The 17,826-nt window shown below is 34.9% G+C and overlaps 2 protein-coding genes across 2 annotated transcripts; both read left to right on the top strand.

The window, feature by feature from the left end:
• The first annotated feature begins 2,459 nt into the window (after positions 1 to 2,459).
• Positions 2,460 to 13,653, top strand: LOC127521911 (intestinal-type alkaline phosphatase-like). Its single transcript, XM_051911385.1, has 8 exons — positions 2,460 to 2,607; positions 2,952 to 3,071; positions 7,025 to 7,140; positions 8,418 to 8,592; positions 9,890 to 10,062; positions 12,992 to 13,126; positions 13,203 to 13,278; positions 13,352 to 13,653. The coding sequence occupies exons 1-8, from the start codon at positions 2,520 to 2,522 to the stop codon at positions 13,513 to 13,515; spliced, it is 1,047 nt and encodes a 348-aa protein (XP_051767345.1). The 5' UTR covers positions 2,460 to 2,519; the 3' UTR covers positions 13,516 to 13,653.
• LOC127520266 (intestinal-type alkaline phosphatase-like) lies at positions 13,522 to 17,411 on the top strand (the record flags this gene model as incomplete). Its single annotated transcript, XM_051908223.1, has 3 exons — positions 13,522 to 13,762; positions 15,049 to 15,165; positions 16,887 to 17,411. Coding segments are annotated over 3 exons (630 nt in total), but the record flags the coding sequence as incomplete, so codon positions are not given.
• Between the last annotated feature and the right edge of the window lie 415 nt (positions 17,412 to 17,826).

Genomic DNA, 17,826 nt, shown 5'->3' with positions numbered 1-17,826 from the left:
TCCGAAATGTAACTGTTGCATTCTCTAACATTACATTTACCACAGTTTCTGTATCCAAAACAGTTGTAGTCTCTGTTTAGTTAAGGTTTTTGGATAACAACACTTCCAGTGTAAAGGCTATGGGAAAATCTTAGAAGGAGAATGGAAAATAGTTCCAAATAGAGCTTGAGCTGGTTTTAGTCTTACCGCAACTCATTATTAGCTTAATCTCAAGTTCAGCCTTTAAAAGCAGTGCCTACCATAACAATGGCCTGACATGTCTCAGCTAGCCGAGTATTATGTTTCCCTACTCATATTTTGGTACGTGCAGTGCGGTCACATCATGTGATGCCTCAGTGAAAGAATGGTTAATATTTCTGCTTTTATTAGCTGCTTGATTTGCCACAAATGAGTGTGGAGTCCACAGTGCTGTTGAACATCTTGTCCATCCGATACAGATGAGATACTCTTTAAGCCTCATTAACAGAGTGCAGCAAGAGCATTTCTGGTTTTAAAGTCAATGTTCCTGGACTCTTTCATACTGTTGTCTTCAGTTTTTTCCTCTCCTCTCTGTTTCTCTCTGTCTCTCTATATTTTTACAACATTAATTCTCCACTACCTCACTGAAGAAAAATGCTGCTTACGTTTATTTCCCACAAAACAATCCAAGGGTGCAGAGTTAGTCAGCAAACCATCAATTACTAAAGTAAAATCACTGTAACACACGGACTTAAATTGGTTTATTGTTTACATAAAACAAAAGCGACAGCAGTAAAATAAAAGACACCATTGTTCAATAATTAGCTACATTTATTCATAAGAATAATTATGGGTAGACAGTATGACCAGACACCAATGTTAACTGAATTTTTTGGAATTTTATGGCTGCAATCTAAAATTATCTTCACGTTAAATAAATCAAATATAGTAACATGAGAATAATAATAGTATAACTCTTATTGGATGAGCCATATTTGAAGTCATTGCAAAAAAGCCATTATACAGTTTTGTTATCGCACATCATTTGAATTCTATATAAAGACCAATATGGGACGTTGCCCAGAAACCGTAAACAACTAAACACTGATTGCATGTACATCCCTTAATAACAAGTTCTTCCTCGTCTTGACTTGTTTGGGAAAGATTGAGCTCTGTATTTTTCCAGTTGGGACAGATTGAGCTCTGTATTTTCCCTTCATGTTTCATTGTTTCATGTGTAAATAATGTAAAATACTGCAACAGTCAACAATTACAGGTGTGACCCTCTTTTATACCCTTTTGGGAAAAAAAAAATACACTTTAGCATACTTTTAAAAAGTGTACTTTTAGGGAAATAATATACTTTAAAAGAATATACTTAAGTGCAAACTGAATATAATGTTTTCAGACACTTAAATGCAGGTTATTTACAAATAATGAAAATGTATTATAGTTCAAATTTATATTAAATGTAATTAGCTGAACTTTAGAATGATTTGATCCATTTAAGAAGGGCTTTACTATGTAATTTCATAATTCTAATGTATTTGAAATATGGTTAAAGTGTACTACCAAATGCTCAAAAAATCTACACTAATGTAATTAAACTATATTTAAATATATTTATTACACATTTGTAATGAAGTTAGAGCATTTAAAATATATTAATGTAAATGTAAAATCACTACATTTAAATTATAATCAATTACCTTACATGTGCTTTAGTATGTTAGCCAACGCAGCAAAATAAGTGTACTTCTTTAAAGCACAACAAAAGATTAAAACAATGATTTAAAATGTGATTTAAAGTACAACTTTAAGTAGCAAAACTACAGTAATTTGATATTATTACAAAGTGCACTATTTAAAAGTGTACTTAAGTGTGTTAAGAAACAATCATGGAAGTGTACTCTCTTTAAATGACTTTTTTTTTTTTTTTTTGATTATATTATCTGCATGTTTTTAACTTTTGTAACTTACATACTTATAAAATTTGAAGTGCACATTCAATATAATTAAGCACACTTCTTTTTCACTAAGGTTAAAGTTTTGACAATCAAGGGCCAATGTTACATTAGTAGCCTACATCGTAGTACGAAACCTTACAAGAACTGGCGTACTTGACATTTCACACACTCTAGATTCATTTTCCAAGTCATAATAATAATAAAAAAGCAATATGGCTTGAGTGCCAACATGAATGCTGCTTTCTCTCCTGCCGATTAACCATTGAATGAAAAACACACATTATTGCAATTTGCAACATCAAAGGGGCCATTTGGTTTCCAAGAGCAAATCTCAGGAGAGCTGGGGAAAGAAAGGAAGAAAAGAAACAAGGAAGAACAGTTTTCTAAAACAAAAACGCCGGATTTGGAAAAAAAAAGTCAAGGGGCTTCCTGGCCCTGTGTGGTCCCCCATCGTCAACACGAGCCTATGAGCTGTCTGGGGCCCAGGCTTGCAACACACCCTGGGTTTAAAAAGCAGGGGCTGGAGGTTTTGTGGAGACACTCCTTTCCAGCGTCGAGGTGTAGTGAAGTCGTTTCTTTTCTCTGTGGCTCGGGATGTGTTTGGTTTATTGCCGGGCCCCCGGCGTGCTGCTCCTTTTGGCCCACCTCCTCCTGAGCACCAGCTGCAGTGTAGAGCCCGTGGGTAAGGACACAGCGCTCTTATTGTCCGTATTTCTAAAATTAGTGCTTGGTGGGTAGACAGGTAATGTCCTCTGTTGGGCTTGTGGGTGTTTCACATGTAGGTGTGTAGGTTTAATCTGGATCATCAAGAGCTGGTGTTTGGTGGTTCTTTGAGAAGTTGAGTGTAGATTTATACCACTTTGTAGAAAAGTCTCCCTGTGGCTGCTTTCCCGTTAGCAAGGGGTGCTCAGGTCTTGTCAGGGCAGGTTTGTGGAGGAGCCTCTTCAGAAGAGTTACAGCCTTAGACCAACGCTATTTCCGAGAAGGAGAAGTTGTTAAAACTGTCATGTTTGTTCTGGTATGTAGATGAATGGGAGAAAGAACCTGCGTATTGGAACGATCAGGCCAGGAGGACTTTGCAGGCTGCCCTTACGCTGCCACTACGAGCGCACCGCGCAAAAAACATCATCCTCTTCCTTGGTGATGGTGAGTTATTAATCCAGCTTAACTCAACACTTTTTATTAAATGCAATTAATTCACTTAAAGGGTTAGTTCACCCAAAAATGAAATTTCTGTCATTAATTACTCGCCCTCATGTCGTTCCAAACCCCTAAGATTTTTAAGACAAATTAAGATATTTTTGAGGAAATCTGAGGGTATCTGAACCACACATAGGCAGAAACGTCATTGTCAACGTCAAATTGTTAAATAAAGTTATTTTTTGTTTTGTTTTTGCGCACAAAAAGTATTCTCGTCGCTTCATAACATTAAGGTTGAACCACTGTAGTCACGTGGACTATTTTAACGATGTTTTTACTACCTTTCTGGACATCAAATGCAATGACGTTGCTGCCTATGTGTGGATCAGATACCCTCGGATTTCATCAAAAACATCTTAATTTGTGTTCCAAAGATGAACGAAGGTCTTACGGGTGTGACCTTGAGGGTGAGTAATTAATGACAAAAAATTACATTTTTACATTTTTGGGTGAACTAACCCATTAAGGGTGCTTTTTGACCCACTTAAGTAGAACTTAAGTACAAATTTATATGTAATTTCATAATTACTTTGAAATATAGTACTCACAAGCATTTATGGCAAAATGAAATATACTGTCTTTTCTATTCAAACTTGTATTTCATGTATTTAAATATATTTGTAATTTCACATTTCTAATGAGGAAGTTGTGATTAAGTACATTTTAAATAAATAAGCTTTATATGTGATACTGAATAACACAATACAGTTAAAATTATAATCAAGTACTTTACATGTGCTTTAATATGTTAGTCAACATGTCAAAATAAGTGTCTTCTTTAAAACACAACAAAAGTTTATTAAAACAATGACTTAAAATGTAGGCTACTTAAGTGTGTTAACATATTCATGAAAGTTTTTTTTTTTTTTTTTTTTTTTTTAAATATACTTCTAAGCACTGTTGGGGAAAGTTACTTTTAAATGTAATGTTACAATATTGCATTACTACCTAAAAAAGTAACTAACTGCGTTACTTTATTACTTTTTATGGAAAGTAATGTGTTATGTTACTTTTATCTTTTGGGCTGGGCTTGCTTGTTTGTTTTTAATTACAAAAAAAAAAAAAAAAAAAATCTATTTTTGGCAAATGTAAAGGCTCATTCGCACCTCTGGCTGAAGGAAATGCACATTCACACTGAGCCTGGTCTCATTAGAAAAACGTACCTGTGGGAACGTTTTCGCGAGTCGCAAAATACGTACCAATACGTACATTTTACTGCAGTTTCAATGTGAAATGTCCACTGAATGGCGCTAAAAGCGTGTTCATTTTTTTTGCCGGAACAGATAAACGTGAAAATGGTATGTTTTTATGACGTTAGTTTTTATACGAATCACCACAGTTCTGAATTGAAATTTGTCCGGTGAGTGGCGCTAAAAGTGTAATGCTCTATTACGTTTTAAAATAACGTACCATCAACACTACACCTTAACAAAAGCAAATGTGACATAAAAAGCATCCGTAATCGTGCCATTTTAGCTTGTTTTGTTCTGTCATCTTTGAGCTCTTTTACCATGACTTGTTTCTTACAGGATTCGTACTCAAGGTTTCCTCATCCTACAACTCCGTATCAGCTGAGCTACCGAGCAAGCTTGTTAGGCCTATATCAGAAAAGCGAAACATGGAGCTGATTAAGTGATGCAAAGTCCAAAATATATTCGTTTACAAATCGTGCACTTTAATAAAAAGCGTTCTTAAGTTATAACATAATTGTGCAAGGAGATGTGAAAACAAGTCTTTATTAATCCATAATCTGATCCTGTGTAACTGTGTATGAAAACGATTAAAAGCGTTTGCTGTTTTACTGCCTCTAGTGTTCATTTCTGTTGGAAACTGCAGTGATATGTACGTATTGGTACGTATTTTTGCGACTCGCGAAAACGTTCCCACAGGTACGTCTCCATGAGACCAGGTTGTTCACGCTTGAATAGTAGAGGGTGCAGCTCAAACAAATGTGATGTTTTTGAAGTCATTTTGCTTATTAGTATGGTTGAATTGGATCATCGAAAGTATATTAGTGTTAACATATTTTATTATTGCAGGTTCGGGTAATATTATGAGTTTGAATTTCACTGTTTATATATAGGCTACTGTACATACTGAATCAGAATACTGAATCTGTTTTTGTGATGAGTGAATGCATGCTCACATTTAGTGGACCACACCAGTGGTCTTCACTATTTTTTTTTTTCATGAGAGCCACACTGATAGGACAAAGTCAACAGGAGAGCCACTTTTAAAGTATCAAAAGTTACATCCAGTACATGAAAAAATACTATACTAATTTATAGTAAATACTATAGTGTTTTTTAACCATACTATAGTAAATTGTAGTATACTGCATACTGTAGTATTAACTATTGTGAACTGATAAACTGTAATAAATACTGTAGTATACTTTAGTTTTTACTACAGTAAGCTGTAGTGTACTGTGGTATAATATACCCTATAGCTGTAGAAAACTATTGGGTAAATTAATTTGTTTATATTACTAGTTGTTATATTACCACAACAACTATATAATTACCACAACAAATTAATCCAAGTACTTTACTATAGTATGATTCAAAAACACTATAATATTTACTGTAAATTACTATAGTTTTTTTAATGTGTTAGCATATCTGCTTATCAATCTGTCATCCCTGAACATACAATATGCAATGTAATACAAAAGGCGGAAAAAAATCATTATTTATCATTTACCAGTCAAATCTGTAATTGAGACAAGATGATTTCCTTAAATGACAGAAAAGCAGGATTACCTTAATGCTGGGATGAGCGAAAGATTTGTAGCTTGTTGTTGCAATCCTTGTGAGGCATGCAAGATGTTCATTGGTGAGGCGGTTTCTCTGTTTCCTCTTTATAGTGTTCATGGTTGATATTTTTTTGGATTTTCTAGACTATTTTAAGTCGTAAAGTGAGCAGGATATATTAAAATGTAGTGCATGGATTCGGCAGGTATGTATTCGTGGGCAGCCGGTCTCTCGGAGGATGTGTGGAGCCCTCCCTAGCTCTACAGCGCCCCACAAATTTCCAACGTAAATCTGTGGTGAAAAATGGAACTGCAGCGCGCTCTCATGGAGAGCCACTGGGGCAGATTTCTGGCTTCCCCGCTCATTTTCACGTTAGGTCATATCACAGTATTATTTACTGCCATGCGAGCCACAAATTAAAGCTTGGCGAGCCGCAGGAGACTCGAGAGCTGCGCAATGAGTAACACTGGTCTAGACAATAATCATGTTCACACGCCTCTGCAGTTAATGACGATTTCTCTCAACATGAGGACAGGAGAGCTGTCAGTCAATACATGGGAAAACAAAGTAACTTAGCCTACCTTACAAAAGTAACTCAATATTATGTTGTAAATTTAAAAATGATGCATTACTTTACTTGAAAAAAGTAATCTGATTACATAACTCACATTACTTGTAATGAGTTACCCCCAACACTGCTTCTAAGATTTGAAGTACACTACAAGTGCACATTCAATACATTTAAGCACACTTCTTTTCACAAGGGTTTATAACTAAATTTTGTTGCTTTTATCTGTATGACAATTTTTACACTGCTCTCTGGAATACTTGATTCTAAATTCCTCTGTATCACTCCATGCTCTCATTCTTCTCAAGTACAGTAATAAAAATTCAATATTTCATGTATATTTATGTTTTATTTCATTACTAGCTGTGTAATAAGTGGGATAATGCACAGTCAGATGTTCCTAATCCATCTGTTGGGGTTTATTTTACAATAATGATTGGTTATCTGTATATTACCCCTTACGCACATACCTGTTACTTCTTACCCCATATTTTACTGAGAGTTTATGAACGGTTTTAGGCTCAGGCTCAAGCTGTGATATTATTTATGACAGTAACTTTTATCTGTTCATCTTTCAGGGATGGGTGTGTCTACGGTTTCAGCCGCCCGTATACTGCGAGGTCAGATGGAAGGACAGTCGGGGGAGGAGACTGTTTTGGCCATGGATACATTTCCATATCTTGCCCTGTCAAAGGTCTGAAGCTTCCCATTTCTCACCTGGTTTTATCTCTATGCTAATCAGCTGAATAGATAATTAACAGTCTCGTTATGCAAGGATAAAGGCATGTTTTGGTTATGCGGTGTATGAAAAAGTTTGCTGCATGCTTGTCCTGAGATTGCATTTCTCGTGTTCCATATTGAGATTCTGGGTGTAAACACTTGAAAAGCAGAGCAGTATCTTTAAAGACAACACAAAAACCTATTTACATTCTTACTACAAATCAGTGCACATTATTCCAATTAAAAATGTCTTCTTCATCAAAATGTAACTTTAATTACACTGAAATAACTATGACCCTTGTGCTTAAAGGAACACTCCACTTTTTTTTTTTTTTGAAAATAGGCTAATTTTCCAACTCCCCTAGAGTTAAACAGTTGAGTTTTACCGTTTTCGAATCCATTCAGCCGATCTCCGGGTCTGGCGGTACCACTTTTAGCATAGCTTAGCATAGTTCATTGAATCTGATTAGACCGTTAGAATCTCGCTCAAAAATGACCAAAGAGTTTCGATATTTTTCCTATTTAAAACTTGACTCTTCTGTAGTTACATTGTGTACTAAGATCGACGGAAAATGAAAAGTTGCGATTTTCTAGGCCGATATGGCTAGGAACTATACTCTCATTCCGGCGTAGATGACCAGCGAGATGCTAACGGTCTAATCAGATTCAATGAACTATGCTAAGCTATGCTAAAAGTGGTTCCGCTAGACCCGGAGATGGGCTGAATGGATTCGAAAACGGTAAAACTCTGTTTAATTCTAGGGGAGTTGGAAAATGAGCCTATTTTCAAAAAAGTGGAGTGTTCCTTTAATTGTATTAAATGTGCCCTGGTGTACTTCAAATCTTTAAAGTACATTTAAAAAAGACTGTACTTGTGGATAATATATATAGCTGACATTTGGCTAACTGTTTTTCTGATGGCTCCGCAATAATTACTGATAGGTATAGGTTAAGAGGAGTTATCGAAAAAAAAACCCCACCATCTTTAATAGCAAACAAAGTAAAACAAATTCCTGAGGAGTTTAGATACTACTGCAACCTGTGCCCCTGAAACATGACCTGTCCCACACATGAGGGTGAGGGAATATTCATACTGTAGATTGGAGTACATCTGTGTATATGGCATGGTTATAATGACTACTGTATATGGATATTTATCAAATTATGGACTAAGAATATGATCTAGTTATTAACAGCAGTCTGTTTTTAACACTATCATTAGTTTAAGTTATGTGATGTGTTTACAAACAGACTTATAGTGTTGACAAGCAAGTGGCGGACAGTGCCAGCACAGCTACTGCTTACCACTGTGGTGTGAAGGCTAATGCCAAGACGGTGGGTCTGAGTGCCAAAGCCGTGGCCTATGAGTGCAACACAACTTTTGGCAATGAGGTTTTCTCAGTGTTACATCGCGCAAAAACACAAGGTATTTTCTATTTAGACTCACTATCACAATGTTTTTCTGTTGTTGTTGTTCTTCTTCTTCTTAAAATTATATAGTGCACATATGTCATGTGGACTGATTTTGTTTTGTTTTGTTATGAGCTTGACAACTCCAGTCCTCATTTCCTTTCATTTATAAATATAAAGAGTTCTTGAAACGTTCTCTTTTTGTGTTCTCCAGAAGAAAAAATGTCACGCCAAGTAAAATTTATTTGTATAGCACTTTAATATACTATAATACTTTAATATACTGTTCTATAAAACTATAATACACAGTGTTTCAAAGCAGCTTTACAGAAAACCATGATGTTAATGGTTATAATACCTTAATATCTTCATGCCTTACAGTTTTAATTAGCATATTAGAGCTGGGTGATAATATAATTTACATTTTGTGACAATATAAACAATCAAGCAGTTTTTTTTTGTTTTGTTTTGTTTTTTTTTTTTTTTTTTTTTTGTATATATAGCAGATTTGCTATATAGTACATATCGCCTTACACTAGTATACTGTATGTTTGTGAATAAAGTTGGATATACTATATATACGTATCTATACATATATACATATACATATATATACATACTATATATATCTTTATAAAGCTGTGTGATAATGTAGTTACATTTTGCAATTATATTAACAATCATGCAGTCAAGATTTTCTATATATAGTATATTTAGCTTTATGTGAGTGCACTGCATAGTAGGCTATGTATGCAAATAAAGTTGGATGTACTTAAATATCCAACTTTATATAGAGCTGTGCAATAATATAGTTCACATTTTGTGACGATATAAACAATCAAGCAATTGAGATAGTATATCACTTTAAGTGAGCGTATTGTATGTATGTGGATACAGTTGGATATACTAAATATTATTATATTATACAGTGGTATATTTAAAGTTGGATCTACTGTAGTTTACATTTTGCGACAATATAAACAATCAAGCAGAGATTTTGATTTAAGATTTGTTATTTAGTAGGCCTACATACGGGTAAGGTTGGATACTAAACTTATTGTAGTTGTATAATTCTCTACACATTTGGTTCTAATGTTGGCATGTTGCAAATTCTAATAGTCAACACTCTAATAAGCAAAATAAAACATATTTAGCATGTGCAAAATATGAAATAGTACATTTAAATTAGATAAAAATCTTTCCAATCGATTTTTAGAATCAGTATTTCCTTTGGGTTTATTTTGTCATAGTGCATTATAAGATTGCCTTACTCATGCAGTATGTGATGGGATGTGGTTCATGTGCATATCAAGGAAAGTCTGTCGGCATTGTGACCACCACTAGAGTCCAGCACGCTTCACCTGCTGCTGCCTATGCCCACTCCGTCAGCCGCAGCTGGTACAGTGATGCAGACGTGCCCTCCGCCGCCCTCCGACAGGGCTGCAAAGACATCGCCACGCAGCTGGTGACCAACACTGACATTGATGTAAGCCTTACCCCAATGTTTAATGCCATAAGTTCATAAATAATTGTTCTTTTAATTGATTTGTTATAGTGAATTGTTTCGTTCAGATGGTTCATAAATGAACTGACTCAAAAAAATGATTCACCATTTCGAGACCCTACTATATTTAAAATTCTGTATTATAAATGAGTATTTTTTTCTTGTATTTAGTGAACACTTACCTGTTCAAGTTTGATACTGTCTATTAAACAGCCACCATTTTTAACATCTCTACTTTAACTTAGAATTTAATCAGACTGATCAAAGTTCCATTTTAGGTGACAAACTAGATGCTACCCTTACGAAAATGAAGTGCGCTTAATTGTATTGAATGTGCACTTGTAATGTTGATTAACGTCACTGCATAGGAAACAGTATCAATGCCCACTCGCTATTGCACGTGAGAAAGTAATCCATATAAAACTTGTCATTTACAGACAAAGCATTATAAAATCATTTACTTATGGTTCGTGATGCAGCTGCTGTTAGATCCAGTACAGTTGGCTGCTTCATCTTTCAACAGAACTTTCTTTGTGAACTTTCCGTTACACTGTGCCTCGCTGACAAAACAAAATGCTCCAAACAAACATATAATTCTCAGACACAATCCTGGATGTCATTTAAAATAAACCATCCACTTGTTTCCGACGCTGGGGTCTTTCTGAAGACTGTACAGAGACGCAAACGAGCTGCTTAAACTGAATACGTCAAAGTAATCGTTCTTTAACACTTCCATTTGTACTGTTGATGACAGACTCAGGCCCCGTTTACACTAGTGCATTTTCGTTTTAAAACGCATAAGTTTTGCTACGGTTACACCTGTCATTTACGCTATGCTGGCGTTTTCGAACCTCGAAAGCAGAGACTTTCGAAAATGCTGCTGACCCCGTTTTAGGGTCCTCAAGTGTGTGGAGTATGTCGGAAACTGAATGTGCATCTGTATACTGTATACAGTATAGACATTGTCAGTGATTATAATGGCTTCTATTTGCTTTTGATGTTATGCTCACATCCAGTGTAGGCAAATGTCAAGTCAAGTCAACTTTATTTATATAGTGCTGTTTACAATGCAGATTATCAAAGCAGCTTTACAGTGATAACTGGTAAATAATTTTGGCTATACAGCAGAAAATGGTATCATTGACCAGCTTAAATAAATTCAGTATTGATTCAATTTATCTATATATCAGCACTGGAGAAAACAGTGATGTCATTGTCCAGATCAGTTCAGTTTGCATACAATGCTGTCAATGCAGGCAGATCAAAAACATTGTTGAATATCAAGTGTTAAGTGTCCCCAACTAAGCAAGAGGCGACAGCGGCAAGGAACCCAATGTCAGCCGTTAAGCAATTGAATGCCAGTAGGCGGGGCTTATGGTGCAATGATGAATAACTATTTGTTGATGTCTTGCTCTGGAGGCAGGCATATGCAAATGTATTTTTTAACTTTTATACGTCAAAAGATCAAGACAAATTTGATTTCTTATGTCATGACCCCTTTAAGTACAGTTTTAAAAAGTACACTTTGTAATAATGTCAAATTAAACGTTTTAAGTTGTGTTTTAATCATCTTTTGCTGTACTTTAAAGAAGTACATTTATTTTGATCTGTTGACTAATAAAGCACATGATGCTTTAACATACTAAACATACTAAAGCACAAGTGCTTGATTATAATTGTGTTATTAATTGTTATTAATTGTGATAATAACTGTAGTGTGTTATTCAATATTGCATTTCAATATTACTGTCACCTTATTTGAGATATTTATAGTGCCGAAGCCGAATCCCAAATTCGGAAAAGAGATAACGAATTCTATGGAGACATGGTGAAGAAAAAAAAATATGAGATGGGAGGAAAAAAATATACTTCAATGCTTTTGTGTTCTCTCGCAATTATATAGTTGGGTAAATTTAATTTATATAATTTGCGGGCATCAGAGAGCTGCTTTCAATATGCGGGGTACTGAAATTTGAATGCTTTTTACTTTGTCTTTCGAATTTGCGATCACACATACTCTGTTTATAAGGAGCGGGGGACTGACTGCACATTTTACAAGAATAGATATTTGTCAGTGGTGCTCAGGATCTGTTGCGCACCAAATCCTCCGACATTGTCCTGTCAGTCATCTCAGTCAATTTGGAATTCAGCTTTGGGCACATCGTCTAGATATTTATATATTTATAAAAACAGAATACTCTGTTAAGTAACTTAAGTGTATTAGCTACTTTTTGTTTTTAGCTTGTAGCATAGCTTGTAACTATTTCAAATTATTATTAGCTTGCAGCTTGGTTCAAAGTAGCTTTTTCAACAATGCAGTGACTTAAAGGGTTAGTTCAGCCAAAATTGAAAATTATGTCATTTATTACTCACCCTCATGTCGTTCCAAACCCGTAAGACTTTCGTTCATCTTCGGAACACAAATTAAGATATTTTTTATAAAATCCGATGGCTCAGTGAAGCCTGCATTGCAAGCCAGATCATTTCCTTTTTCAATGCCCCGAAAGCTACTAAAGACATATTTAAAACAGTTCATGTGACTACAGTAGTTCAACCTTAATATTATAAAGCGACGAGAATACTTTTTGTATGCCAAAAAAAAAACAAAATTAGCGACTTTATTTAACAATATCTAGTGATGGGCGATTTCAAAACACTGCTTCATGAAGGTGGCCTCACTGAGCCATTGGATTTTATCAAAAATATCTTAATTTGAGTTCCGAAGATGAACAAAGGTCTTATGGGTTTGGAACGACATGAGGGTGAGTAATGACTAAAATTTCATTTTTGGGTGAACTAACACTTTAAATACACACTGGCATTATTTAAATACCAAATGCATAAGTTAAATAACCAAATGTTAACATTTTTGAGACAAGAGGTAAATGTCAAAAATGTGTCTCCATCATAGGTAATTCTTGGCGGTGGCCGTATGTACATGACACCCAAGGGTACGCCTGATCCAGAATACCCCTCTTCATCCTCTCGCAAAGGGGATCGCAAAGACAAAAAAAACCTCATTGATGTTTGGCTAAAGGCTCGTAAGGTATTGCCAAGAAATCCATTTATCACAGCGCAAATTGTGATTGTAAACCACTGCTACAATCTGTTTTGTTTATTAGGGAAAGAATGCCCAGTATGTTTGGAACAAAGAGCAGCTTAATGCAGTGAATGTTAAAACAACAGACTGCCTGATGGGTAATGCCAGTTTACAAGGATTCTGCATTGTCAGTCCGCCACTATGATATTCTCATTCATATTTCTCATTCAGGTCTGTTTGAACCCAAGGATATGAGATTTGAAGTGTTTAGGAATCATACCCGTGACCCATCTATTGTGGACATGACAGAGAAAGCCATTCAGATCCTCAGCAAGAATCCTAAAGGGTTTTTTCTCTTTGTGGAAGATGAGTATTTATCATTTGCTGTGGTGTAACTGTTTTATCAAGATGTTCTGCTAACAACGAAACTTATCTCTGTTTGTGTTGTACGAGGTAGAATAGACCATGGACACCATGATGGAGTTGCCAAGCTTGCTCTGACTGAAACCATCATGTTTGACCAGGCAATTCAGAAAGCGTCTGAGCTGACCAGTGAATCAGACACTCTCACTGTTGTCACTGCAGATCATTCCCATGTCTTCACATTTGGTGGAAACACCCCCCGAGGAAACCCTATTTTTGGTACATCTTTACTTCCTGTCTTTGCATTCAAATAATGACAATGTTAAGAAAGGCATAATAAAATGACCAATTGATTATGTCAAAAGTATTCTAGATCCTCCTATATTTCGCTTTCTTTTAAACCAAAGATAACCAGTTAATGCTATGCTAAGCTAGTAGGTTAAGATATTTTGATTATCTAGAACAATATGCTAAAAGTAATTTAAAAACGAAATAGCCACTAAGTTAAGAAGTTAAATATCCATTTTTAGGTGACAAACTGGATGCTACCCTTGTAAAAAAAAAAAAAAAAAAAAAAAAAAAAGAAGAAGAAGAAGAAGTGTGCTTAATTGTGTTGAATGTGCTCTTGTGGTGCACTTCAAATCTTAAAAATATATTTTAAAAAACTACTTGTAGATAAAATATTACTGAAATAAAAGGCCACTTAAGTGCACTTGTAAGTGACTTTGTCATGCTTTAAAGAAGTACACTTATTTTGATGTGTTGATAACATACTAAAGCACATCTAAAGGACGTTAACTGTACTATGTTATTCATTATTACATTTTAATGTTAGTATTTATTTTATATTTGTAGTATATATTTTAAATGTATTAAATTGCAACTTTATCATTACAAATATGTAATTACAAATAACCTTCTCGTGCTCCTTGTGTGGTGGTCAAAAATAACAAATTTTTATATATTTCAATTAAATGAATGTACCGTGAATTAGTTCAATAATGTTTTTTTATTTAATATTTTGTATTTTTAGGGGATTTTATAGTACTAAATTATATTTATGTAGTAGTTATAATCCTTTTATTCACTTTTTGAGCATAGACCTGAAAATGAAATTTCTAACTTAAACTGTCGTAAATCTTGAATGATTTGGAGCACAGACTTCAGTTTGGTCTCTTTTTAGAAAAGGCACTTGGCAGATTATCGCTGAAGTGAAAAAAAAAATCATGTCCATTTTTTTTTTTTTTTTTTTTTTCACATAGGAAGTGCCAAAACTTTTACCAAGTTTCTTATCAAAAATGGCCGAAGATCAGCAGAGGGTTAAATACATGACATAAAAGTTTCAGTCGAAATTAGAGGTTAGGTTTGAGTTTAGAATGTTCAGGGTTCAGTTAAACCCAATATGCTTTTTCACTGCTATATATATATATACATATATATTTTATTGCATTGAAAACACGGCCATTGTTTCTGTGTTATTTGTCTTTCAGGTCTGGCACCCAAGAACATATATATTTTATTGCATTGAAAACACGGCCATTGTTTCTGTGTTATTTGTCTTTCAGGTCTGGCACCCAAGAAGGCTGAGGATAGTCTTCCATTCACTAGTATCTTGTATGCTAATGGACCAGGATACTTTCATGTGAACGGAACAAGAGGAAACGTTTCAGCAGTGGATTACTGTAAGTGTGCACTTATTTTAGTACCTGTACCTACACTCTTAAAATAAAGGTTGTCTTTTGGCATCTTTGGTTCCATGAAGCTTTAATATCCATGGAAACTTTCCATCCCACAAAAGGTTCTTTATAGTGGAAAAAGGATCTTAAGATTATTTAAAAAAATAACTAAAAAAAAACAAAACAATTGTTCTTTTAAGAACTGTTCACAAAATTTTAGCTTTTTAATATATAAACCTAATTCTGAGAAATAAAGGCAGAACTGCGGGATATAAATTCACAATTGTGAGAAAAAAGTCAGAATTGCACATTTACATCTTTATAACTTGCAATTGTGAGCTTATATCAGAATTTATTTAATATTATGTCAGAATTTTGAGCTAATCTACACTGAACTGTTTACGTCCTCAGACTTTATGAATTATGCATTTCTATGGCAACACTATCAATGGAAAAATAAATCTGCAGCGGTCATATTGTGGTCAGGTGGTACAAGCTGGAGCTCTCAGGAAATTCCCAGTTTACAAGTTGTAATTACAAGTTCTACGAGGATGTGAACACTTTTTACAAGTCGGAATCTCATAATTATGGTAATTTCTACATGCCGTGAATGCAGCTATAAACTCGTAATTCTGGGAAAAAGTCTGAATTTGCAATGAAGTCGTCATTACCTTTTTTATTCTTTCATTCTATAACAATCTTCCATAGAAAAGCTCTTTGGGGAACCAAAAATGTTTCTTCTATGGCTGCAAAAACACCCTTTTGTTTTAAGAGTGTGTGTATATATATATATATATATGGTGTGTGGTGGTGTTTTAAAATGAGAAGACAAGTCCTGAATTCTTTATACATGTCAAAGGTAAATTTACTGTATGTCTCTGTTACACTTCATTTTTCTGGTTAAATAAACATTACATAAAAAAAAAGAAACCAAATGCAATTCTATTTTGTATTTTTACACTACAGGTAAAAATGTATGTTCTATTAAAGCCGAAGTATACATCTCATCAAGTTACATTTTTACATTTATTCCAAAATAATAACTAAAGGCAGTAACAATTTAAACAATATATATTTTTGTTCAGCTTTTCTTTTTAATAGTCAACATATTTTCAGCAGTCATCAAGCTTGTACACACTGGGCACAGACACAAAGATGTACCTTTAATTTCACCAAGCTGATTGCTCACTAAAAACCCCCGCAGTCATCATGTTTTCAGGCCCTCTCAAGTTTGATTTTGACGTGACATAAAGCAGTGATATCTAAGTGGCTGAGTTGTTTACTTACTTTTTAATTAGTCTTCCCATTTACTCCATCATTGTCTTCATTCAGGCCGATTCACGAACACAGAAAGAGCACGAAAACAAGAGGCAGGATTTTTCGCTCAAACCAATCATATCCAATCATAGCGCGATGGAGGCATTGCCTCCTCTCACGTGACTTTCCCCCATTCATTCTCAATTACCCCCCACTAATCCTTTCTCAGATTTTCTTCTTTGAGAAACTGGAAGAACTCCAGGAGGTCACACTAAATACTGATTTTTGCTTAAAGAAGCCATTTTGTCCTCTATTTTCTATTTGTATCGTAATAAAGACCAAAAAATAAACATGGATGGTCATTAAAACATTGCTAAAACAACAAAGCTGGTGGTGGCCTAAGACTTTTGCACACTATTGTATACTGTATATATATGCTACTATCATACAGTATCTTATTCTGTTTGTAGTTGATGAAGAGTACATGCAACAAGCTGCCGTTCCTTTAGAATCAGAGACACATGGAGGGGAAGATGTGGCTATCTACGCCAAAGGCCCAATGGCTCACCTCTTTCATGGAGTCAAGGAACAGAATTACGTGGCCCACGTCATGGCTTATGCAGCATGCCTGGAGCCCTACACTAACTGCCCACTGCATCTTCATGACTCCGGTGGATGTAAAAACACTCTTTCAGGGCTTCTTATCTCACTAACCGGCGTGTTTTGGCTTGTCACAAGATGACAGACTCCACTACATGAGTGATTGAGGCCCCAGGACTCTTTGGGGCTTTTTGGAGATTTATAACCCAAATAGTTTATACTGAAGTTTGGTGCTCTCCAGATGTGCAATGCTGTGTATATAAATGTAAAGTTTTTTTTTGTTTTTTTTTTTTACAGGGGTTTTATAACCAGATATTTTTTGTATATATTGCACAATGGAAAACTCTTTTGCACTGTGATTATAAATTTCAAACATGAGACACCAATAAACTTTGTAAAAGAAAACAGTCATATTGTCTGTATTATCAATTAAATAGCAGTTTAATAATTGCTGTCGGATATTGAAAGTGAATATATATATACATGACCGTGATGCCAGTTCACTCTTTGTTTTTTCTCGAACTACTTTTAGTAGGTACTAACCACTGCATAACGTAAACACCCCACAAGAAGACCAGCGTTATGGAGATGCTCTGACCCAGTCATCTAGCCATCGCTGTTTGACCTTTGTCAGAGCTACTCACCATTTTTCATGTTTTCAACAAATGAAATTTAAGAACTGACTGTTCGCTTGCTGCCTAATACTGTATATCCCACCCCTTGACAGGTGCCACTGTATTGACAAAGTCAATGTTATTTACTTCACCTATCAGTGGTTTTAATGTTGTGGCTGATCAGTATATAGTTCAT

This window comes from Ctenopharyngodon idella, chromosome 10 (genome assembly GCF_019924925.1).
Source record: "Ctenopharyngodon idella isolate HZGC_01 chromosome 10, HZGC01, whole genome shotgun sequence".
Classification (NCBI taxonomy): Eukaryota; Metazoa; Chordata; class Actinopteri; order Cypriniformes; family Xenocyprididae; genus Ctenopharyngodon; species Ctenopharyngodon idella.
This window is presented reverse-complemented; position numbering and strand designations above follow the sequence as displayed.

Bases quoted from the DNA above. Each gene is read 5' to 3' on its own strand.
- LOC127521911 (XM_051911385.1), top strand. From the start codon at position 2,520: ATGTGTTTGGTTTATTGCCGGGCCCCCGGCGTGCTGCTCCTTTTGGCC. The intron at 10,063-12,991 runs GTAAGCCTTACC...TCTCCATCATAG, and splicing joins TGACCAACACTGACATTGAT to GTAATTCTTGGCGGTGGCCG. The intron at 13,127-13,202 runs GTATTGCCAAGA...TTTGTTTATTAG, and splicing joins TTTGGCTAAAGGCTCGTAAG to GGAAAGAATGCCCAGTATGT.